Source organism: Diabrotica virgifera, chromosome 3, assembly GCF_917563875.1.
Source record: "Diabrotica virgifera virgifera chromosome 3, PGI_DIABVI_V3a".
NCBI classification, from domain to species: domain Eukaryota; kingdom Metazoa; phylum Arthropoda; class Insecta; order Coleoptera; family Chrysomelidae; genus Diabrotica; species Diabrotica virgifera.
In genome coordinates this window covers 67,576,848-67,594,290 of record NC_065445.1, presented here as the reverse complement: position 1 = coordinate 67,594,290, position 17,443 = coordinate 67,576,848, and the positions used below count along the sequence as shown (strand labels likewise).

At 32.8% G+C, this 17,443-nt stretch overlaps 1 protein-coding gene across 4 annotated transcripts in view; it reads left to right on the top strand.

Moving 5' to 3' along the window:
* Positions 1 to 17,443, top strand: part of LOC126881887 (phenoloxidase-activating factor 1-like) — a 134,836-nt gene that overhangs the window by 97,384 nt on the left and 20,009 nt on the right. For all 4 annotated transcript variants that reach the window (XM_050646536.1, XM_050646538.1, XM_050646537.1 and 1 more), the window contains exon 4: positions 2,944 to 3,157. In XM_050646536.1, coding sequence (XP_050502493.1) covers positions 2,944 to 3,157 — 214 coding nt within the window. The remainder of the gene's footprint in view (positions 1 to 2,943; positions 3,158 to 17,443) is intronic.

Genomic DNA, 17,443 nt, shown 5'->3' with positions numbered 1-17,443 from the left:
TCATCTTAAATGTAAATGCGACACACTGTATACAGGGTGTTTAGTAAAGAATGGGCCATAGCTTAGCCCTAGATTCCTGAGGTTAAAATATGTCGATTTAAGCTTACTTACCTTAGTACGAAAGTTGATAATAACCGAAATACAGGGTGTCAAAGTTAAACTTTTATTTTATTTATTCTTGAATATTTCCTAACAGGCATGGGATAATAACACAAAATTTGGTAAGCGGCGATTTTTTGGGACGAGAAATCTAAATTCGCCACCAAAAATGATGTATTATCCAGAGGACGCCACACACGCCTTTCAACGCTCATTTAATAGGTTCAATTTTTTTATTACCCACTCTACATACTGTTTAAATCAAAAATTTTATTATGTTAATATATTTACTTAAAAAAAGTATGCTACTACATTCATCTCGCTAAACTCAACCGTTTTCGAGATAAACGCATTTTAAATCTGCGAGGCAACATAATTTTTTGCATAATATCAGTGTAGTTACACCCGAAAAATAACTTAAAATCATAAAAATTTACAAAAATGTATCTCAAATTTCTTCAAATGGAATTTGCGATGCAATGACATAAATATAAGAACTGGCACAATTATTAAGGTTTCAAGTTTATTTTTCGGGTCTAACTACAATGATATGCAAAAATTATGTTATATCGCAGACTTAAAATGCGTTTATCTCGAAAACAGTTGAGCTTAGCGAGATGAATGTAGTATACCTTTTTTAAGTAAAAATATTAAGAGAATAAAAATGTTGATTCAAAAAGTACGTGGAGAAGGAGATAAAAAAAATTGAACGTATTAAATAATCGCTAAAAGACGTATGTAGCGCCCTCTGGGTAATAGATCATTTTTGGTGGCAAATTTAGATTTCTAATCCCAAAAACCCCGCTTACCTACCAAATTTCGTGTTGTTATCCCATGTCTGTCAGGAAATATTCAAGAATAAATAAAATAAAAGTTTAAGTTTGACACCCTGTATTTCGGTTATTATCAACTTTGGTACTAAGGTAAGTTAGCTTAAATCGACCAATTTTAAGCTCAGGAATGTAAGGTTAAGCTATGGCCCATTCTTTACCAAACACCCTGTACCTATATAGGTATGTACATATTAGGTTTGTTCTAGCAAACAGTCAAACTAGTCAGAAACCGTCAGCAAACAGTTGGTCAGTGAGAGAACATAATACAGTCCCCAGTGCTATCCCGTCTACTCGCTCTGGTCCACTATTCGCTGATGGTTTCAAACCGTTTGAAACTGATGCTAGAACAAACCTATTATTATATTATATACTATACCTATGTGTCGCCTACCCGTATACTGAAGTCACGAGCCACCACTGGTTTTTGTGCTGGGCGACCTCTTTTTCTTTTTCCTTAGGGATTCCACTCTAGGGCAGTTTTTGCAATACTGGAACTATCTTTTCGGAATGTGTGACCTATCCACCCCCACTTTCTGGACTTTATTTCATTTTCTACCCTCTTTTGTTGGGTCAGGTGTAGCAGATCTTCGTTTCTGATGGTGTTTGGCCAGAAAATACGGACAATTCTTCGTAGACATTTGTTAACAAAAGGTCTTCTTCTACTGTTACTTTTATTTTGTTGTTCTGGTAGACATTTTCGATCGTTGTAATTATACCTAGAGGTACGTTTCTTGCGTACAATAAATGAATTACGTCCTTTAACTTCATTCTGTTATATACCTTCTTAAGGTCCACGAAACATAAATATCGTCGGTTACATAAGCAAATTGCCTAAGTCCATTTTTTCCAAAAATTGTTTTTTGGTGTCATCTAGTAGTAAACGGTAAAAGCTACCGCCTGACAATTCCCACAAGCGCCATTATTATTTTATTTCGCGCCAATTTCGCTAAACGAATTTTGCTGATGTCCAAATGTTCTTTCCCATTCATAAGAATATTGCCTATGTCAGTGTTTTTGAAGTTGTTTTGATTGAAAACGTTAGAAAATGTAAGTAAATAAATATATTTTGATTATTATTATTAATATGGATATAGTATAATAACTAGAAAGTTTGTGTAAATATTTTGTTTAATTAATTTTGGTCAATTATGTATTGTATGGAGTTAGGCAATTTTCTTTTTTTTACTTTTGTTCAAAAGTTTTTTGTCTCTCCTGTAAAATTTTCAATTTGTGACTTGGGCAATTTGCTTATTAAACCGACGATATGCCTGTTTGTTGTATTCTAATGACGTCTCTTGAACCTGGTTTATATAATAAATCTCTAAATATAGCATGATCTTCCCGATCTAAAACCTTGTTGTTCTTCTGCTAATGTTATAATTTTATTCAGTTGTTCGTTATAAGTGTGGTTGTTAATTTTAATGTTGTGTTTAATAAATTAATTCCTCTGTAATTCTACGGGTCCCATTTGTCTCCCTTTTTGAAGACAGATATTAAGATGCTTAATCTCCATTCTGGTGGTATTCTGTTTTGTTCTATTATTTTTTTGGATTAGTTTTAATAGTTGTTTGGTCATATCTTGTCCTCGGTACTTTAGGAGTTCATTCGATATTCTGTCCTCCCCTGGTGATTTTATATTTTTTAATTTTCTTAGTGCTTCCTCTGCCTCTGTTTTTTGTTTTTTCAATGCTGATTTGTTCGTTTGTCGTCACTTTAGGTGCGGGTGGTTCATTATCGTCAACTTTAATAGCAAATAGAGATCGAAAGTAGTTTGTCCATGTTTCCGTCTGAATGTGTTTCATTTTTATTACTTCGTTCATCTCTTTTCTTTGTCCTCTGATCATTCTCCATATTTCCTTTTGTGTTCCGTAGAAGTTGTGTTCCATCTGTTTTGAGAAGCTCTCCCAGTGTCTAAAAACTTAATAGTTTAAAATCTCCTTACTGATATGTAATTTTCAATTATCTACTTTAATAATTAGTATTTTTATATAGTTTTATGTATTTATTCCAGAAACCTGCCCAACCCTTAATAACATATGGAGAACCAACAGGAGAAGGAGAATTTCCTTGGCATGCAGCCCTCTATCACGCAAGAGGAATAGACCTAACATACATATGCGGCGCAACTCTTATTACTAGATATCATTTGATCACTGTAGCCCACTGTGTAACAAGATTGAAGACGCAAAATGCTTTATCTCCATCTAGTCTCATGGTATATTTAGGTGAGTTTTTCTATCATATCAAAGTATATTTTGCATTAATCTAATTTAAACAGAAGGTTCCACGTCGCAGAAGTAGAAATTAGGAGGGGAGTTAGACAAGGATGTGTTTTGTGCCCCTGCTATTAAATCTTTATTCCGAATTTCTATTTAAAGGGGCACCGGAAGATTCCAAGGACGGAGTCAAGGTGAATGGCGTAAACATCAACAGCATTAGATACGCCGATGACACGGTGTTGATTGGGGATTCCGACTTAGGTTTACAATGACTCATGGACAGGAACAACTCGATCTGTGAGCAATTCGACATGAAAATAAACATTAAGAAAACCAAGGTGATGTCAGCCCGAAAAAAACAGAATGTATCTCAACCTTGCACAATAAACGGGCACATTTTAGAAGAGGTCAATAAATTCAAGTACCTACCTGGGGTGTTGGATCAATAGCAGCCTAAATCCTGATCTAGAAATAAAACTGATTATTTTTTAATGATTTTAATTTCCAATCATGTAGTAAGATTTTTGATCACGTTTTTAATTCTGCCCGACCAGATTATTATTATACTGGGAATAATCTATACTTTGCTGCTTGCATTAGTTTCACCTTCAGCAGGTACTTTGTTAGTTGTGGTTTTCCATCGTCGTCTAAAAATTCATTAAACAGTTCAATTGCGTCTATGGATGTTCTAATTGATTCTTCGGTGTTCCCTATGTGAGGGATCAGGTTCCCTGTAGTTTTCAGTTCGAATTTCTCTCTTATCTTCTCGTTGTTATGTTCGACTTGTTTTTTCGTAGTTCTGTTTTTACCTTTTCAATTTTTTCTCCAATTTTTACAATAATATCTGTAATAAGTTTGTCTTTGCTGCCTTACAGCTGTTACCTTGGTATATTTTATACACTGACCTAAACTGTTCTGTGGTAGTTCTGAGTTTTTCCGCCCATTTACCTGTGATTAGTTTATTTTTCCTTCGCTCTATAGGGTACTTTGTAAGATTCCGCTGTAATATACTTATAGTTGTGCTATAATGTAATATAGTATGTTATGTGTGCTGCCGGTAATGACATATGGAGCAGAGACACTGACTCTAACCAAGGCAACAGCGTCCAAAATGCGGATTGCTCAAAGGCGTATGAAAAGATCCATGCTGGGCGTAACCCTACGGGATAAAATAAGAAATGAAGATCTCAGGCAAAGAACCGGTATCCAGAACCAGATGTTATAGAACGTATCACCAGGCTCAAATGGAACTGGGCAGGACACGTCGCCAGGCTGAAAGATTCAAGATGGACACGAAAGCTGATGGAATGGAGACCAAGAGAAGATAAACGCAGTAGAGGAAGGCCGCCTACACGATGAACAGATTGTAAAGGTTTATCAACATCCAAAATTGAGATCAAGACATATTCATTTAATTCTTAAATGTACTAGAAACAAAACCAAAACATACACATTTGTTTACATTTTAGTAAGTGACCTAGATTTGTTAGAAGCACCAGTCGACAATAATGCATAGTCAACTAATTCATATTTTTGTATGTCATGGTCAAGCTGAATCGGCAATATAAACAAACTACATGTTACAAGTTTGTTTATATACTTATACATGAAGGCACCGTGATTCATTCTAATTGATTCGTTAATTAAATATCATTCTTAATCCAGATGCACTCGTAGATGGTTTTACCGTGAGCACACCAACTCGTTACCGATAATTAGTAGTGTTCAATAAATAAAGTATGGACAAATAGTGTATTCCTAACAACCAACCCTCTTCTCAGAGTAACTACCCCATCACGACAACGTATTCTTTTATAAGATGATATCAGGTGGATTAGTAAAAACTGGCAACAATCAGCACAAAACCGTGAAGTGTGGAAACAATTGGGGAGACCTATGTCCAGCAGTGCACGTGAATGGGTTGGATGATGATGATAGTTATAGTTATATCTTCCAGAATACGTTGAAATCTTTCCTCGAACATAAATTTGGCTTGGCCTGACCACGTTATTCAATAGTAGTGGGAGACCGGGGCAGAACGGGATACTAAGAAAGAAAAAATCATTGCAAGAAAACTAAACTGTGTATTCAAAAATAACAAAGTCAGACAGGATCACTTGCTATTAAACTTCATATAACTTACGTTATTTATAATTAAAATTGCTTAGTTATTTGGTTATAAAGAACTTAACTTATCAGTGCGAAATTCCCATTTTGCCCCGGTTACGGGGCAAAACGGGAAATGCTACGGGGCAAGATGGGAATGTATTTTAGTCAGGCTGGCAAAGTCCATAAATATGAGCACCTTCGTCTTCATCCTCAAAACTTGCGCAGGAATTATGAGCCCATCCATGGCAGACACTACACACTACCCATCCTTCAGTTGACTGCAAGTATCCACAGTAGATGCAAACACAATCTTCATCATCTTCTGATGAGGCAGTGTCCATCCCGTTTTCTTCTTTAGTTTTCTTTGATTTTTGAAGTTATACTTCTTTAGGCGCGATTGAGAGTAAATTTTTATTTTTCTGGGCGCATGCGCACACAGACAGTATGGTATAAACGTTATACGGGATCTGATTGGGTGTGAAAATCATCTGTCAATAATTGTTCAATATGGAGATTTTGGATAAACCAAGTAATGTTGTGTATATTAGTTTTTATTGTTGTGATGGCAGAGAAAAATGCAAGTTTATAATATTGTAGTGACTTTTTAAATAGTTTTTAAAAGCGATGTTTCAGTATCCTAATAAAAAATTCCATAGGTAGGACCTACCTATTTGGAAAATTTAAAAAGAACCTACTAAAACAGTATGTAATGCTTTGATTTAGATAATTTGATTATCATCAAAATTTCTATCAATATTCACCTAATACACTCACCGGCAGAGAAAACGGGCACCCCAAAAAATGGGTCATTTTTAATGTCTTGTATTTCCTAAGCCTGATGTCCGATTTAAGTAATTTTTTTAATATGTTATAGCCTTATTCTTTATCAATATCGCTGTAATAATATTGTTGCTAGACAGGTACATTGTCATTGTATACAGGGTGTACGAATCAAACTGTGTTTTTTTCTCAAACTTTGGAACACCCTGTGGAATGTTCTAGCTTTTTTAAAATACTAAAATTAAAACCCAACTATAGCCACATATTTTCTTAACATTCTGTTTTTTTATTCATTCGCTTATGTTGGATAATAAAAAAGTTAGGCACTTTAACAACTACCCCTGTTTTTCGTCAATACAGGGTGTTTTTCAATAAGTACGGCAAGCTTTAAGGGGTAATTCTGCATGATAAAATAATGACAGTTTGCTTTATAAACTTATGCCTGCAAATACTTCGTTTCTGAGATAGGGGGTGTTCAAAATTGTTCTTACAAACTGACGATTTATTTGTTGCTCTAAAACGGTTTGTGATATGCAAATGAAATTTGGTAGGTTTTAAGAGCTAGTTATTGCGCATTTTTTGGCATACAATTGAGAATTTTATATTCACCATTGGCGTGCATACGGGATATATCTAAAATATTTATACCCGTATGCACGCCAGTGGTGAATATAAAATTCTTAATTGTATGCCAAAAAATGCGCAATAACTACCTCTTAAAATCTACCAAATTTCATTTGCATATCACAAACCGTTTTAGAGAAATAAATAAATCGTCAGTTTGTAAGAAAAATTTCAACACCCCCTATCTCGGAAACGAAGCATTTGCGGGCATACGTTTATAAAGCAAACTGTCATTATTTTATCATGCAGAATTACCCCTTAAAGTTGGCCGTACTTATTTAAAAACACCCTGTATTAACGAAAAACAGGGGTAGTTGTTAAAGTGCTTAACTTTTTTATTATCCAACATAAGCGAATGAATCAAAAAACAGAATGTTAAGAAAACCTGAGGCTATAGTTTGGTTATAATTTCAGTATTTTGTAAAAGCTAGAACATTCCACAGGGTTTTCCAAAGTTTGAGAAAAAAAACAGTTTGATTCGTACACCCTGTATACAATGACAATGTACCTGTCTAGCAACAATATTATTACAGCAATATTGATAAAGAATAAGGCTATAACATATTAAAAAATTACTTAAATCGGACGTCAGGTTTAGGAAATACAAGACATTAAAAATGACCCATTTTTTGGGGTGCCCGTTTTCTCTGCCGGTGAGTGTATATTGTTTTCTTACTCTATGTTTTGTTGTATTCTAATATTTCTTTCAATTCTAAATAATTTCAATTCAAAATTAAAATAATTTGGTTAAATTCAGAACCGTCAAAAGTTTAATCCGTTTAGTTAGTTGATATTCGCACATGATGACACATGGTCTCCGTGGGTAAAAATTTAAGGTGAATGAATTTCAATACTAACTGCGCTGGTAAGCGGGTTCGAACCCCAATGGAAACTTTTATTTTTTTTATTTTTATAACATATATACATTTTATGATTGTAAGTTTATTATATAATTTTTTCCTACATTGTTCAGAAATCATTTGTGGCATTTTTCAATGTGTTTGTTTGTGTGTTTTATTCTTTTATTATTTTAATTTTTGGCACTGTTTTAATAAAAAATTTTGAGAAGTAGTAAGTATTAAAATTAGTTTAATATTTAAATAAAATATAAATAAACTGTATAAAGTATATTAATTTCGTTGAAATCGTATAATAGAAGTATAACTTCTTACGTACGTACAAAGTACACACACATTCTTTTTTTTTATTAGTTTCAGTTTTAGTCAGATTCTTCTTACATAGTTTAAATGCTGTAAAGTAGTGGCAATTTAGAAGAGCGGGGCAAGATGGGATAATATCCCGTCTTGCCCCGACCGTTTTGCCCCAACAGACATCATTTCAAATAAAATTGGTAATTTCTAACGTAAAAGATATAAAACGGTTCACAGCGAGCAATATTAAAATTCAGTAACATGTATCTATCATATTTGAATGAAACCCGTGATAAAACTTGCTTACTTACCTTATAGCACTTCTATAAATATCACCAAAATTTTTAACAAAACAAAAGAAAAGGGATTTTATGTCTGTAAAGAAGCACACTACGTGACTAAAAGTTTCTTTCTAATGACTAAAGTGAGTCAACCCACGTTCGTTCGAATGGCGCTATAGGGCTTTTCATCGATTGTCATTTATTTCGAGCTTCTGTCATATGTTGTATAGTCTGTGTATAATATTAGTATACACGGATTATACAACATACGACAGAAGCTCGAAACAAATGACTGTGAATGAAAAGCCCTATTGCCGATATTATGACGACTATAAGTTATGCACACCGATGCATTTTCCGTTCTGCCCCGAGCTTCGTTTTGCCACGGTCTCCCCTAGGTGGCCTAGTGCCTCGGTATTACAGTTACTTCGTAAAGCTTATTATTTCCGTCAAGTACGTATATCAAATATAACAAAATATAAAATGTAAGTAAAATAATACGATCAATAATATTGGTAAATACAACCGGTAACTACTTTAAAATGTGAATAAATTAGTAATAGGGCAGTCAATGAGAGTATTTGACTCCGAATTCCATCCTACTACATCGATTTAGTTAATATTTTCACAGTAAGTAGGGAATATCTCAAGAAACAAAATCTACCCTATACACTATGGCGCTTTTATCTTGAGGCGGTTCCCACCCCTTCAAGTGGGTGGAAAATTTTTTGATCAAAGCAACTACGGAAATGGCTAGAGAACCTAATTCTAAGCAAATGACACCTTGTCGGACGGTTTTTTGCGAATTCCTTAAAAATTATGCATCTAACTAAAAAATATATATAAGGTATTGTAGAAGAAAAACGATCTGTTTAAATTCTGGTAGATGAAGGGTTAAATATACTTCTCATTTTTTCTTAAAATACATTAATCATCAATTTTTTTGCAACATATCTAGCTTAATTTGAATGTAATTGGCATTTAATATTACTCATTTTAAAGGTCTGTTCAAGCACTACAAAAGGTATTGGTAGCATTATACAGCTAAAATCGACCGTTTCTCTGTTATTTCAAGTTGAATACACAGATTTGAGCATGTACCAAAAAAACAAACTATTTTCACCTACCATATCTACTTTTGTATTATAACTAGAAGATCTGTGAAGGAGCAAATCTCTTTGTTTTCTTATAAGCTACAAAAATTTTTTATATAGTTTTTTTTTATTTAGATGCATAGTTTTTACGATACCTATTCGCAAAAAACCGTCCGAAAAGGTACCATTTTTCAATAAAATGACCAATTTTCAACCACGAATAACTAAAAAGTATTGAGTTTTCAAAAAAAATTATAGAACAGATTTTGTTTAGAATTTGGTTTTCTAACCACTTCCGTAATTATTTTGACCAAAAAATTTCCCACCTCCCGAGAAGGGGTGGGAACCGTCCCCAAGACAAAACCGCCATAGTATATACCTACCCAGATAGCACAAGTACGTTTTATGGACATCCAATGGACGTACATCTGTGTACATTGGAACGTCCAATGGACGTCCCGCTAAGGTACAATGGACATCCGATGGACGTCCAACGAATGTCCAGAGTTCACAAAATTGGACGTCCATAGAACGTCCGCTACAAACGTACATTGTACGTTGTATTGGAGCTTTCAGTGTACACCTTATGTACATTCAATGTACGTCTTATGGACATTTGTAGGGCACTTTTCAGAAAGCAATCTAGTATCCATAATTTTGTGAATACATAGCAAAAAGTCTTTATAGGAAATAGTTCCTTATAATACTAAACTTATACTTAAAAATATTACACAAAAGACCTTTTTTATTTCTCTTTACTATAACTTCATTATAATATATACTTTATTATAGGAACTAGGAACTTCATTAATGCACGACTGCACTTGCACGATAAACAGAAAACACAAATATATCACAGGATGTATTTTCATAAAGACGAGATTCAGATAATGGCGCCCTAGGAAGCATGCACATTAAAAGAGGTTTAATCTGTTCTGTTTCTGTTCCAAACTATTTTTAGAGTCAGTACCGTTGTTGTATATTACAAGCGCGTTTGCCATTCTGTGAATTATCATAAATAAACCATCCTTCAGTATTCCACAACAATTAACAGCGATAATCCCCTAAAAGTACCTGCCTAATACTACCTTTCACGACCGATAGCGCGAAGAGCGACAACGTTGTCAAGAAGATTCTCATTTAGTTTGTATTGGGACTTAATATAATAGTCGCGTTTTGTGTAAAATATCCATGGACCACAAATGGATGTCCAATGTACGTTGAAATCAAACGTCCAATGGACGTCCCGTAATGTACGTACATAGTACGTCCAGTTTTGGTCCATGGACGTTTGGACTTTAAATGTACGTTATATGGACGTACTTCGGACGTTGTGTGCTATATGGGTAAGGTAGACTTTGACTTAGGAGATAAGTAGAGGCTATTACCAAAATTTCATTAAAATCCATGCAATAGGATAGAATTCGGAGGTAATATCCGCCTGTACTTGCTCTCATTGACTGGCGTACAAGAAAAATAATAAAAAAGAATCAAAAATTTCAATATGAAATTTTAAAAAAGTAGTCATCAAACTTAATTCATAAGCAGTTAAACTGTATTGTATTAAAAAGAAAATGACTCACGAATATGGGCACATGTGTCTATGCATTTGGTCCTGGATTCTGGGCGTCTAACCTCAACATCTCCATTGGCGCAGAAGTTGTTTTTCCATCGTCGATACAGTATCAATCCAACGATGATTAAGGCCAGGCTGAACTACACAATTCTTAAATTTCCAGGGATGGATAGCCTCTCGTTTTCGCCGGTTTCAGGTGTCACACCTCCGCTATTGCCTTCTTGGTTTATAAAGATCCTCTTTGTAGATGTTCCTCTTTTTCTATGTTCTGGCTGTTTCCCATCTTAGGGGTAATAGATCTTCATTCGTCAATTTATACGCGAACCAGAAAACTTCTCTCGTAGGCTTAAGGCAGGGTCGCCTTGTGACGTTGGAGATTGAAACGTCGGTCGGCGTCAACACTACTCCTACTTTGAGTTTCCCCGAACAAACAAACTTTTCCCATTTCTTTATTAAAAATGTTATGTACAATTGAATTACGATACTAATTATTGAGATAGGTCACTTAGGCAGGTGACCTCGATTTGCAGGTGAACTTGAACTGCTGATTTTGAGAGAAAGTGTCATGTATACAAACTTATATTTCTATAGTATAGGTATCCTATCGCCAGATGTTTTGGATATGCAGTGAGGACGTTTGAGTTGGAATAAATTCATTTTCTCGACAATGGGCGACTCTGGAGATAAATCCCGAAATAGGTCGATTTTTATTTTTAATTATAATTTTTTGGCATATATATCATACTAGTGACGTCATCCTTCTGGGCATGATGACCTAATCAACGATTTTTTTAAATTAGAATAGGGGTCGTATGATAGCTCATTCGAAAGGCTCTTCAATTCTTTATTCACTAATATAAACATTAACATAATTATTTATTCAGGATGACCAAAAAAAATTTTTTGAATTAAATTAATTTAGACAAAAAGAAGAATGTATGTAATTTATTTAATGCAAAGTACATTTTACTGCTGTCAGAAAACAGAAAAAAATGATAATTTGAAAAATAAACATTGCTTTTCGCTTAAATTAAATGTTAAAACTGCTAAGAGATAGGTGGGTGGCAGCCTTAGTATTGAATTTAAGCGAAAAACAATATTTATTTACCAAATAAACATTTATTCCTATTTTCAGACAATAGTAAAGTGTATTTCGAATTAAATAAATTTTACACATTCTTCTTTTTGTCTCAATTAATTTAATTCAAAAAAAATTTTTGGGTAGGTACCCTGTATAAATATTTATGTTAATGTTTATATTAGTGAGTAGAGCATTGAATAACCTTTCGAATAAGCTATTACACGACCCCTATTCTTATTTAAAAAAAATGATCGATTACGTCATCACGCCCAGATGCATGACGTCACTAGTATGATATATATGCCAAAAAAATTATAATTTAAAAATAAAAATCGACCTGTTTCAGGATTTATCTTCAGCGTCGCTTATTCTCGAGAAAATGAATGTATTCCAACTCAAACGTCCTCACTGTATATATTACCATATATGGTAATGAACTACAATCATAGTTTAGTAAAAGTGCCTTTGCTTTAATAATTGCATTCTTTTGGTACTTTGAACTTTGTTACTGTGGTAATTACACTAGGTTCGCTTTCAAGATGCAGTAGAAATAAACAAACCAAGACACGTTAAATGCCACTAGGAGCACTCCCGAATCATAATTTACAATGTATATACATTGTAAATCCCACACCATGATTTCCAAAGTTTATACATTGTAAATTATGATTCGGGAGTGCTCCTAGTAGCATTTAACGTGTCTTGGTTTGTTTATTTCTACTGCATCTTGAAAGCGAACCTAGTGTAGTTATACAGTTGCAATTATAATATTATGACATATTATTTCCATAACAAAGGAATTGCCTCAATTCATTGAGGGTTCTTGTGTACCTACCACCACAATCTCAAATACTAGATTGTTCAATAAGTTTTGCGGTTCGATGAGAAAAACACAATTTTATAACTTGAAATACACTTTATTATTCAGTATAGTCTCCCTGAACATCAATACACTTGTTCCAACGAGATATCAATTTATAAATTCCATCCCTGAAGGGAGAATAAGGAAGGGCTGCAAAATACGCTTCCACAGCTGTTATATAACCATCATTTGATAAAAAACGCTTTCACTCTGGGCTAATTAGCAAAATTCATGGAAAAGTTATTTACCAGCAATTTTATTGCTGGAATCGAATTATAAGATCCTATATATTAATAATATAGGTATGCAAAGTCCGCAGATAGTGTGCTACTTTTTTTATAAACAAAATGGCGCCGACAAATCGTATTTTTTTCAATTATTGCTCTATAACTCCGAAGATTTTAACTTTACAACAAAAACACCCAAATAAAAATTCACCGCAATTAAATTCTGCATAGAGATATGTTTTTCACGATTTGCTCCGACGAAAATTTTCCTCGGAAAATGCGGGTTTTCCTAACAAAAACTCTAATTTTCAAATAAAGTTTTAGGTAGGTAATTATTAATCAATAATTAAATAACTTAGTGACATCAAAGCTTTCTTCGTATAGATTGTAATTCCAGAAGCCGGTGAAAATTAAACGAATATTTTAGCAACAATTCAATTGTTAATTAACAATTTACGATCGCAATAATAACCAAAATAATCATGATACATTGATCAAACTTATAAAGATTATAAAGATGAGATGCTTATTTAATATTTTATCGACAAAATATAAATTTCCCTTTTTTTTGCATAATCTTTAAATTTAAAAAAAAAATCGTTATAATACGCTGGTATTATTAGTAAAGTACAAAGAAAGGTTATTTACCAGCAATTTTATTGCTGGAATCGAATTCTAAGATCCTATATATTATTAATATAGGTATGCAAAGTCCGCAGATAGTGTGCTACTTTTTTTATAAACAAAATGGTGCCGACAAATCTTATTTTTTTCAACTATTGCTCTATAACTCCGAAGATTTTAACTTTACACCAAAAACACTTAAATAAACATTCACCCCAATTTAATTCTACACAGAAGCATGTTTTTTCCGATTTGCTCCGATGAAAATTTTCCTCGGAAAATGTGGGTTTTCCCAACAAAATCACGAATTTTCAAATAAATTTTTTGGGCCAGTAATTATTTATCAATAATTATATAGCTTGGTGAAATAAAAGCTTTCTTGGTATAGATTATAAATTCAGAAGCCGGTGAAAATGAAACGAATATTTTAGCAACAATTCAATTTTTAATTAACAATTTACAGTCGCAATAACAACCAAAATAATCATGAGACATTGATCAAACTTAGAAAGATTATAAAGGTGTGATGCCTATTTAATATTTTGTCGACAAAATATAAATTTTTCCATTTTTTGCATAATTTTTAAATGTTTAAAAAAAAATTGTTATAAAAAAATTAACATTTCTCAGAAATTGTTTATTATATTCTAATTTTATAAAATACTTAAAATGCGTATTTCATAGGTCTTGAAAATAAATGCTTTAAAAAAAATTTCCAACCATTTGCAAAAAAGTTATGAAACAGCAAAGTAAATATACAATTTTTCCGTTGTTTATAATTTGTTTGAATTGTTTCAAAGCTTAAAAGTGAGTCTATGGTACAATCTAATTACTCACAAAGAATTTCAAAAATTAGTGCAAAGGTTATATTTTAATCAAAGATAAAAAATACTTTTTTTTGTAATTTTTAGCGCAAAAGTAGGCCTGATACAGAGTCGGAGCTAAAATGTTCACTCGAAGCGACTGACACGCAGCATACATTATTTATAAAAGTGTACGTCTCGCGCGGCCGGTCGTCGCTCCGAGTGAAAATTTTAGCTACAATGATTCTACTTTCGCGCGTGTAAATTACAAAAAAATATATTTATAATCTTTAATTAAAATATAACCATTAAACTGAAAATCGGTATTTTTTGTAAATAATTAGCTTGTACTTTAAACTCACTTCTTCGCTTTGAAAGAATTTAAAAAAATTATAAACACCGTAGTAATCGTATGTTTACTTTGCTGTTTCATAACTTTTTTGCAAATGGTTGCAAAAAAGTTTTAAAGCATTTATTTTCAAGATATTTGAAATGCGCATTTTAGCTATTTTTTAAAATTACAATATAATAAAAGCTTTCTGAAAAACGTTAATTTGTTTATAACTATTTTTTTTAAACATTTAAAGATTATGCAAAAAAATAAAAAATTTATATTTTGTCGACAAAATGTTAAATAGGTATCTCATCTTTATAAGATTTCAAATTTTGATCAGTGTATCGTAATTATTTTGGTTATTATGGCGACCGTAAATTATTAATTAACAATTGAATTGTTGTTAAAATATTCGTTTAATTCTCATCAGCTTCTGGAACTATAATCTAATCCAAGAAGGCTTTTAAGTCACCAAATTATTTAATTATTGGTAGATAATTACTTATCTAAAACTTTAATTGAAAATTAGAGATTTTGTTGGGAAAACCCGCATTTTCCGAGGAAAATTTTCATCCGAGAAGATCGGGAAAAACACGTTTCTATGCAGAATTTATTCACGGTGAATTTTTATTTGAGTGTTTTTGTTGTAAAGTTAAAATCTTCGGAGTTATAGAGCAATAATTGAAAAAAACACGATTTTCGGGCGCCATTTTGTTTATAAAAAAGTAGCACACTATCTGAGGACTTTGCATATCTATATTATTAATATATACGATCTTATAATTTGATTCCAGCAATAAAATTGCTGGTAAATAACTTTTCCCAAAAATGGCCTATTCTCCGATAATCAGCCCAGACTATTTCCACGCATATTTTTTAGGTATTGAAGCAAATGGAAGTCGCTAGGAACCAAATCTAATTAATACTGTGGATGATCCAACAATTCGAACTTTAATTTGTGGATTTTAGCCATTGCGTCCTATTAGAAGTAAAACTCACTAAGTGCACTTTTTTGAGATTTTGACATTTTCATCAATTTGAGCTCAAGACGGTAGGTACTGCCCAGCCCTGGAGAAGTAACCTGGGGCTCTAACCCTGCTAATTGCTGAGATAATTTATGGTATAATTCACTAAGTGCATTATTGTGAATTTCGGTTTCAGTTAACTCATTAAAACTTATTATTGCACTTAGTGAATTTTTCCTTGCAATCTGGAGTGCCGAATCGGTACTTAGTGATCTTTCAAACAATACATTAGTAAATATAACTGTGTATTATTTTTAATTGTGTGCATTATCGATTCGGCGATTAATTAAATAAATGAGTTTAAATTATTTCTTTGTAGCAGATAGCTTACATAAATTGTGTAACATAATCTATTTTGCGAATAAGCAGGGGACTTGTGTGTTATATTGTATTGTTGAAACTGTATATTATATTTATGTGCATTATCTGTTCGGCGACTGATTAAAGGAATATTAGTTCAAATTTCTTTGTAACAGATAGCTTACATAAAGGGTAACATAAATGCCTAAAAATTAATGTTGATATTTCAATAATAACATTACTTCTGTTTCTATCGCATGTGATTTTGTATAGAGGCAACTGTTTTATATAAAATTATTTACCTATATGGACTTATTTATGTTTATTAACATTTTATTCATTACCTATTTCTTTCATTTTGAATCGCAACGTCATGATACTTTATGAAGACAAATTCATTAACTTCTCAATATCCAATAATTGTGTTCATGGAAAAACTCATGAAGTACAAAGTGTAGTTAGTGAGTTTTACTTCTAATAGGATATCAATATACAATAATTGTGTTCGTCGAAAAACTTATCAACTACAAAAACTGATCTAATATTAATTATATCATAGTTCCTGTGGCGAAACATGGCTTAAAATATCTGTTTTTTTTTATTCTTTAAAGTTGCATTAAAAAAATTCCAATATTCAAGTCAGGTGAATTTAAAAAACAATTTTTACCTTAAAGTCGATTTTTCTCCACTTTCTGAAAAGTGTAGTTAGTGAGTTTTACCTCTAATAGGACGATTGGTAAAATGCTCATATGACACGGTCCATTGTCCTGATAAAAAAGGATTTTTTCTTTTGCAAACCGGGTCATTTTTAACGATTTTTTTCTTTCAGCTCGTCTAAAAGGTTACAATAATATCCAGAATTTATTGTTCTATCAGATTTCTGGACATAAACTCGTTTTGGAGCCGAAAAACCAGATTCTACCAGTATTTAACCTCTTGTTTTGATTCAGGATCATGCTGATAGACCAAGTCTCATCCATTGTGATGAATCGACGCACAAAATCTACTTTATCCTTTCGAAAACGCCCTAAATATTGCTGAGAAAGTTGCATTCGAATGTCTTTGTGTTCCGTTGTCAGCAAATGCGGCACCCATTGTGACCACAGCTTTTTAAAACCCAATACTTCAGCCAAAATATTGCTTAAACTGCCCAATGAGATGCATAGGGATTCTACTAAATCATTTTTAGTCACTCGGCGAGTTTCCAATACCATATCATGAGTTTCTTCTACGATTTCTGGTGTTATTGCTGTTTTTGGGCGTCCTTGACGTGGATCACCTTCAAGGCTTGAACGACTACGTTTAAAGTGACCAACTCATCTTTCTATAGACGAAGAGGCATTGCTTTTAAACCTTCCAAAAATAAAAATTCAATCACTGCATCAGTGGCGGCTCGTGGCCTTGGAGACAGGGTCGGCAAG